Here is an 8,885-nt window from a genome sequence, read left to right on the forward strand (position 1 = left end):
TCTTAACCGGTGTCTGCTCCTGACCAGAAACCGCCATCGTAGGATTTGCGTGTGTTCTATTAAACTCCTAAGCCATTCTGAGACAACGATAATGCGTTTTAATGTCGTTCGATTTGGTGTTCTATTCATTCTTTGTAACACATTTTGAGAGTTAATTGAGATCCCAGTTTTGTGCCATTTATTTTCATTTCATATTTTTTGCCTTTTTTTTCGAAATAAGACATTAACGAAGGGTAGTTCACTTGTGTAGAATGAATAATGTCTAAAATATTAGATTACTTTTCAAAGAACAGTCAACCCCTATAACACGGTAGATACTTTCCGTTCTTTATGAAATTGATGTTTTAAGAGTCCTTGAATACATGAGCCAATCACAGCCCTGCACGTACGCAGTTTACGGACTACGTCTGTTTGAAACGTTTTCTTTTATGAAGTTTACCGATTCTTGAGTAATTCGACTCAACATTTCCAAAATACGTATAAATTTTTGGGGATAATCCATATAAACTGTGCTATAAACAAAAAAAATGTAGGATTACTTACAGAGTGTGCACCGTTCGACAACGCTATTGCTTAAGCTTGTTTTCGTCGTGGAGCGGTGCACCAAATGGCGCTCGCGTGTTTCTTAATAAATTATTTTTCTGTGAAAACTTTGCTGAATTTTGGAGACATCATAAATATAAATATAATTTTTATGGACGTTAAATAAAAAATTGTTTTTAGTAGTTCTGCTGCTCCTTTAAACTCAACGATTTGTACTATATCCGCCATTGGTCTAGATTCGACCAATCCTGACGCGACACGAGTCGGCAATGACGTTTTATTGAATTATACAAGATTTTTTAGCGTGTTTGTACGAATACTGTCGCATTTTTTTGCCGTCATATATCAATAAGAATCCGAACTATATGAACCAGTTTTACAGAGAGGTCTACTGTATTTTGGGCGAGTAAAATCAAATTTTAGAAATCTGAGAGTAGAGTTAAACGTTTTGGTATTCAGACACATGGAGTTGTTGTCGTTTCTCGATCAAACCAATGAATGTATGCGACATGTATTTTCACTAAAACAAAAAATGCCAATTTACCTGACTTGTTTCTGTATGTGTGAAATCACGTTCGTAAAAATAAAATCGAATAAAGAAGTTGGTTTTCTTTGCCTTTTTGTAGTTGCTTCTTGAGTAGGTTTGGTTTCCTGCGCACACTCTCGCTTCACTGCTAAAGTCGGTTAGGACATTTACTTTAGAAATTTCAAATAACTAGTTTTAAATAAATAAAGTAATTGAATTTTTTTTCTTTTTCTTGTATACTTACTTTCAGTTTTCATTTCTGGAAAGTTTGAAGAGATAGTGAAATTTTCATCGTCACCATTTTCAAAAGTACACGAAAAATTACAAGTAAGTATTTTCATAAAATTGTTTCAAGTAGATTAGAAATTCGTTAATCTGAGGCCTGATTATGTAATATGTACCCTAATATTGCGCTCACACAGAATCAGCCTATAATCCCGAATCGTATTCACAATAATTTCGCAAACACGTATTATTTAATTCTCAATGAGTTAGCTATTGGAAAAAGGGTATTGAGATTGAGAAATGTCTGATTTTATAATTTGTTATTGCAAAATCAAGTCTCGTTACACGTTTTATGAACCTGTTTTTGTCTAATAATTTCGCATAGCTGTGATTCTGTAAGTGCCTGATAAATAAACGTTTATGACATTTAAGTATAAGTATGTGTGAGGACCCAAACGGGGTCCGAAAGCAGGCCATTAACGACTTTTTAAAAGAGTCAATTTTCGTAGTGCGAAAGAGCGAACTTAAAGATCGGATTTAAACAATGAACCTTTTGTCTTGTTAAAATATTTTAAACAATAGATAGAGTAAAGTCGAGGAAAACAAGAATGGAGAAGAGTCGTGTTCCGACGCGACGTTGAACTCTCCCGCGCCCTTCCTGGAGTTTCGAATTGTCACCATGTGACGAGGAGAGACCAATGGAGAGGCGACCGCGGTGGAAAAATTGATAAAACCGCGTTTTCGGGAACTTTACNTCCAGTCTTCGAGTTACAAAATTCTCTTGCAAATTTGTTATTAAAATATTAAAAATTATAACACTGTTGATAAATACAATTAGCTCCGGATCGTACAACTGAACGTGGCATAAGATATTTCGAATAATATACATAAACACCGAATATAAGGTGAGTAATTATTTAATTTGTCGTAGTTACATCGTCATGAATATGCATTTTAATGATAAGTTAAATGTAATTAATTTGTAAAGACTTTTAAACTATCAAATAAAGTAATTAAAATTTTATTTCCTTGTGTATTTTATAAGTAAAATTAAGTAAAGACTAATTAAACTTTCAAATATATCTGTAAAAATTCGTTCGAAATCATTAGGTTCTTATCAAATTTGAAAAGTGTTTTTCGTGTGTTGTAAAACACACGAATTTCGTGTGTTGTTTTCCGTGTGTTATTTTAAAATATTAAATGAAGCGAAGCTTAACTGCCCAAAAGCAAAAGCTTCCACTGAAAGTGTCCAAAATTCATTACAAAGGCAAAAGTTAGCTTATTGTCTTCAGAATGAAGAGATACATGCCAATAGGCTGACAAAATGTATACAGTACATAATATTTTCGCACATACAATTCTATTTAACAGCTCACCTATTCTAGGAGTAGGTTCATTGTTAATTTTATTCATGTTGTTTAACTTCCTACATAGTCTAGTTTTTCCCACATTTTTTTTAGCTAATGTGACTGGGACAGCGTACAGGGACGACGATGGTTTAATTATTCCGGATTGTAGTAATAGTTTCACCTGTCTATCAATTTCTTCTTTATTTAGGTAAAATTCTCTATAAGGTTTGAGAATGATAGGCCTTTTGTCTTTGCGTAATATTCTAGAAGAATCTATTTTCAGGGCCTGCACTGAGAACTTATCAGCAGAAAAAAACTTCCTTATATAATTAAATAATGCTCTTTAGCTTTTGCTTCTCTCCATTCTTCAGTTTATAGTTAACAACGTCCGTAATGTTAAAGATATTTATCAGAAATTCCTTTACAAAAGTAGAGTTATCCCAAACCCTACAATTTTCTGTTGCAATTGGAGTCAAAGAGGTGGAAAAACATAGATAGATGCATGAGGAGTCTTTCTCTGATCTATCTTATAACAGCTATAGGAACTACTTGAGGAACTAGAGTGATTTGATGTTAATTGAAAAATAATAGAATTTAGTTTTAAAATTGTCTAGTTTTGGAACATCTGATTAACCCTAGAATATATGAAAAAACTGAATTTTAATGTCTGAGTAAGATAAAATTAAATAAGGGATATACCTGAATACTATATATAAAGTAATGGTTTTTGTCAGGCTTTCAATCTTAATTAAGAAGGATTGATAATTTATCCTGCTAGTGGTATATCCTGCAGTTGTAGTAATACTCTTTATATCAGATTTGTATTAAAAATGCTTAAATAAAGAATCTGATAGTCCTTAGGTTATAAGGCTGATGGAATTTTCTGTATCAATGAGGGCAGGCATCGTTTCTTTCTTTAATTAAAAAGTTAGTAGTAGTCAGGATGGTGAAGTTGGTTCAGACTTGTTTGATTCAGATACCATGTGGACGTCCCTGTGAATAGGAGCTGAATATCTTCAGGGGACAGTCTTTTCTTTAGTACTGAGCAGGTAATCCATGTTGAAGGCAGAAACGGCAAAGCGATGGCAGTCTGCTCATGCGATGTACCAAATTTTTGTACTGTGGTTGACCATCTGTAGAATCCATAATAGAGTCATTTTCTTTCTGTGCGGCCTGGTTCTTGTAAAAGTATTGAGATCCTCTGAAATTTTCTTTATTTGGTTTAGTTGCTGGTAGATTTTTTGGGGGGGTTGTGAAGCTATTCGACATTAGTGGCTAGCAATGCAGCTATGATATATCTTTTGATTACTGCATTTATGCTTGCAGTGAGACTCATAATGGTCTGATACATGTTTAACTTTGCTGTTAATATCAAAATGTTTTATCTCTATAGTAAGTCAAAACATCTTAATATTGCAGGTGTTGTCGGTTTATAAACGCGGTTAAGTAATTTCTTTTGCAGAAAATATTCGAGTAGTTTTTGTTTAATTAATTTTGTTCCAATCTGTTTCCTCTACTGAATTCTTACAATAATATTCGAATGTTTTATGCGTTGAGAATTCTAGTATATAAAAGTGAAGCTCATCCTCATCAGTCCTTTTTCCTTTGTCCTTTGGTTTTCGAACAGGCTCATCCATGAAGTTAGGCTTGGATTTTTACGTGAGTTGAACGGTATAAAATTCATTTAAAAATGAAAGGTAATAGCAACTGTTTTGAAGGTAGATTTTTCTGTTGATTTGTTCATTACTGAATGAAGTTATCCTGTCGACTCTTTTAAATTCTCGTATTGTGTGCACTCATAGTCGAGTTTAAGAAGAGTAATGCCAATGAAAATTAGGGAGAATAAACACGTCCGTTCACTTCCGGTTCTTTATTCGAACTTTCTCTTTAGTGTTTTTAGTTGTTGCTAATCTTATTTCAAAAAATCGGGATCACCAAAGTAAATTACAGAAATATATATACAAAATTTACAAAAATTTAAAATCTATTATATATTATTGTAAACTCTTTCTCTTAGCATTTTATTTAAGTGGAATATTATTGTATTCCTTGTTGTCCTAGTTTATATTAAATTTAATTTTGGAGTTTGTTAAAGAACCTGGTTTGAATTATTTGCCTCTTTTCGGGTTACTCTGTCGCTTGACTATAATTTTCTTCTACCACTCAGATCTTGTTGTACAAACCTAATCTTTGCGCGAGTTATGATGAGTTAAAATATTTACAAAAAAGTTTTTATCGGATATAATTTCAGAAATGTTTTTCATCTGTTTTCTCTTTGTATAACTTCAGGATTAACAATTCACTGGCGACGATGACTTTATTTAGAAACTTTTTTAAGGAAATATACAATAGGACAACAGATGAAGGACACTTTTACAGTTATGTCCGATGAAAAAACATTTTTTCTGTGAATTTTTAAAACAACTGAATGATGTTTTATTTTCATTTTTTGTAGACAAAATAATATCATTCTATAAATTAAAATTAAAATATGAAAACCGACTGTGTGAAGAAACGATTATCCATCGTTTTTCGAAAATTAGGAAGATTAATCGGACTTCATCCTTACTACTTTATCATTTTTCCTATTTTGATATCAGCGACATTTTCAGCATTCATCTTCAATATAAACACTATCTCAAACACAAGCGAACTGGCATTTGCAGATTCAGGAAAAGTCTATAATACTAAGAAGTTCATCGACGAAACGTTTCCTTTCAATACATCAAAATTCCTTGATCCGACAAGTTTTACAGACGTACCAAAATGTGTGTTTGTTACATTTACAAAGAAAGATGGTGGAGACATGCTAGAAAAAGATGTGCTACTAGATATAAGTCTGGCGGATCAATTTATTAAGAATATAACAATTAATGATAAAGGAAGAAAAATTCGATATTCAGATATTTGTGGACGTGTAGGCGAAAAATGTTTTGAAAATCCGATTATCGAAATATTGCCCGAAATTGATAATATAGTGCAGAGAAAAAAGAAATTGAAGTAGCCGTTCGAAGTAGATCCGCTGACATACTCTTATCAAATTAATTCTTTCAACTTTGGGGGTGTAATCGAAGATGAGAACAATGTGATTCAAACAGTAAATGCCATTAGAATAAGCTATTTCACAGACGAAAGCGACAAGAAAAAACACAGTGTGATAGAAAGATGGCGAACTGAAGTTTATAATCGAATAAGAAATCATCAATTTAAACACGTTCTTTGTTTCATTGATTACTACTGGTCAATGGAACAACGAAATGTGCAATTAGCGGAAAATATCAAACCGATGATCGGTGCAGTAGTTGCATTTATTTCTGTTTTTACTATTGTCACGTGTATGAGCAACAATTGGGCAAAAAGCAAACCTTTTCTTGGTGTTGCAAGTGTCATTTCAGCTGGTCTGGCCGTGGTCACCTCTTTTGGATTCATGTCGGTTGTCGGTGTGCAGAATAGTATTTGGAACATTACCATTCCATTTTTAGTTCTCGGTAAGTTATTACTTACATTTTTATTGTCTGTTTTAGATTATGAATTGTTCAATTAATAAAAGTTTTTTGATGCAGTGACAGAGATCGATGATGCCTTCGTATTATGGGCATGTTGGAGAATATCAAACCCCAAGCATAAAGTACACAAACGCATGGAAGAAACATTGAGTGAAGCAGGAATTTCTATAACGTTAACATCGTTGACTAATCTGTTTTCTTATTGCATTGGAATGATGGCATCTTTCCCTCTTATAAGAATGTTTTGTTATTATTCGGCAACCAGCGTAGTGTTCACATTTTTGTATCAAATAACATTTTTTGCAGGTTGCATGGCATTATCAGGATACAAAGAAGAAAAACAGCAGCAAGCATTTCGTCTTAATTTCAGTGAGACCATTTAACTTTTTCAATTTGGATATAGATATATATAGGGTTCGTCATAATTTTTATGCCATATAAAATTGTACAGTACATAGAAGTATCAACACACTGTTGGTATAGCCTGAGATGTAATTAGTTGTGTATTGATTATATGAAGTATATTGTATATATTTTATAGTATATTGAATTCACACAGCAGAAAAATCGTACATGTCAGGTTCTTTACAGTATTTAGAACACAGTAGGTGCCGATAATTTAAAATAATTTAATATATTATTTAAGCATGACTTATTGTAAAGACGCTTTATTTCAAAACTAGCAGACCCCCGCCACGCGTTTTTGTGGCTCAAAATGTATCTATTATAAATGTATAACACTTCCATCGTGGGGGGAAAATTTTTCGAAAAATTTGTTCTTAGTGTACATTCTTTTGACGTACCCTATTAATACGCAATCAAAAACGCAAAATACCGCATCTAAAATAGTATAAATAGAAGCAGAGTTTTTTACGGTAAGCCTTAATCCTAACCATCTTATTTCAGTGGGGGGAATTTCTACACGTATATTATATAAAAACACGTGCGTATTCGAATGCAGCGTTGTGTCAAAATGTCAAAGAAATCGGTAGGAACAAACAAACATTACATTTTTATTTATATAGATAGATAGAAGATGTTCCGCTTTAGTTCATTTTCACAGAAAAGCATAATGCCTCGCAGAAAAGCAAACTTAGGGCACCGTACTCGTAGCGCCATCTGTTGGACATAAAAGCCTTAACCTAAATTATATTTTTTAATTTATATCAATGTTTAACAAAGTAATATACAACCTATGTCCACCCTGAGGTTCCATTCTAAATATTAGTGAAAGAATTTTTGAAATTGGATGAGTAATTTCGGAGATTACCTGCTGGAAACAAACTTACATACTTACAAACTTTACCTATTTATAATATTAGTATAGATTAGTTTCAATTATTATTTTAGAGTTAAGATTTGAATCTATGTATTATATGTTGTTGCAGTGGTTTTTGATGTAGCTTACAATTCAGGCTATCTTTTATTTTTAGGAACTTGTAGCATAAAATTTTCATGCCAACATTAAACGCAGAAGCACCTGTTACGTACGATTCTGAATCTGATCATTCATTTTTAAATTTTTTTTCTTTTTGCTCATGTTTTTTTCTTACTTTCCTCACATTCCCCTTTTTTGTTGTTACTATATTTTAACAAAAAACGACAGCCTTCCATTAAAATAAAATGAAAGGTATAGTAAAAAATATTATAAATAAAAAATGATTATTTTAAATTCTCATACTTTTTATGTGATTTTATAAAATGTATAAACACTTTCATTTCGATATTTTAATCGTGCCTCTTTTTTCCATTTATTTTGCATATAATTAATATTATATTAAATAATTAAAAAATTAAGTAGGCCTATATGATTAACTATGATTTTTCGAATAGAAATCTTGTATGAATATTCTAAATTGTTAATTAATTAATATTATTTACAGGAGATATCGAATATTCTTCAACAGAAGAAGAAACCTCAACTGATGTGCCAACAATGGCATATTTCAGAGACAAGTTGGGAAAAATTCTATCTATGAATGTAATGAAGTTAACGGTTATCATCGTTTACTTTCTGAATTTATCATTTGGAATATGGGGAGCTTTAACTATAAAACACGGTATAGATTTTACTAAGTTATATCCACATAAATCAATGATAACACAGGGTATTAAAATATATTATAATAGTTTTGGCCGTTATACGTTTCCTTACCATATAGTAATTAATAGAACACTTGATTATTCAGATTTAAATGTACAAAAATCCGTAGACGAACTACTCAACAAATTCGAAAGTCTTCCATACATTGCAGATTCTCGATTTACAGTATCGTGGTTGAGATATTATAAAGAATTCCAAAATCACCCGTTAGCAAAGTATTCATTACGAGGATACAACATGTCGGTTAAACAAGATTTCTTGGATGGACTTCGCAATGTTTTCCTGAAATTTAAATCAGCAGAACAATTCACAGACGATATCGCTTTCAATTCTGATGGATCCGATATTTTAAGTAGCAGATTTCATATCTTTGTGAATGATACGTTAAGTTCAGCAGCTGAAATGGAAATGTTAAAAACTCTGTGGAAAATTGCTGACGAATTCGAATTTCCTGTTCTTGTTCATGCACTAGTCGCACCTCAGTACGAACAAGGAATTATAATTGGACGTACAATTCAGGATTTAATTTGGATCACTTCACTTTTGGTCATGATTCTTTTTATAGTTTTCATACCAAACATCGTCGTTGCAGTTCTCGTTGCAATATCGGTAACATCCACCATTGTAGAAAC

At 32.1% G+C, this 8,885-nt stretch overlaps 2 protein-coding genes across 2 annotated transcripts in view; both read left to right on the forward strand.

The window, feature by feature from the left end:
- Positions 1-5,134: 5,134 nt before the first annotated feature.
- LOC111642147 (patched domain-containing protein 3-like) lies at positions 5,135-5,647 on the forward strand. Its single transcript, XM_023388424.1, has one exon. The coding sequence runs from the start codon at positions 5,135-5,137 to the stop codon at positions 5,645-5,647; it is 513 nt and encodes a 170-aa protein (XP_023244192.1).
- Positions 5,648-5,887: 240 nt separating this feature from the next.
- Positions 5,888-8,885, forward strand: part of LOC111642148 (patched domain-containing protein 3-like) — a 7,718-nt gene continuing 4,720 nt past the window's right edge. The window contains exons 1-3 of the mRNA XM_023388425.1: positions 5,888-6,131; positions 6,207-6,518; positions 8,033-8,862. Coding sequence (XP_023244193.1) covers positions 5,888-6,131; positions 6,207-6,518; positions 8,033-8,862 — 1,386 coding nt within the window. The remainder of the gene's footprint in view (positions 6,132-6,206; positions 6,519-8,032; positions 8,863-8,885) is intronic.

Source organism: Centruroides sculpturatus, unplaced genomic scaffold (assembly GCF_000671375.1).
Source record: "Centruroides sculpturatus isolate CEXI.00-Female unplaced genomic scaffold, Cexi_2.0 scaffold1507, whole genome shotgun sequence".
Lineage (NCBI taxonomy): Eukaryota > Metazoa > Arthropoda > Arachnida > Scorpiones > Buthidae > Centruroides > Centruroides sculpturatus.

What these genes read in the sequence shown, in the direction of transcription:
- LOC111642147 (XM_023388424.1), top strand. Translation starts at nt 5,135, where the DNA reads ATGAAAACCGACTGTGTGAAGAAACGATTATCCATCGTTTTTCGAAAA.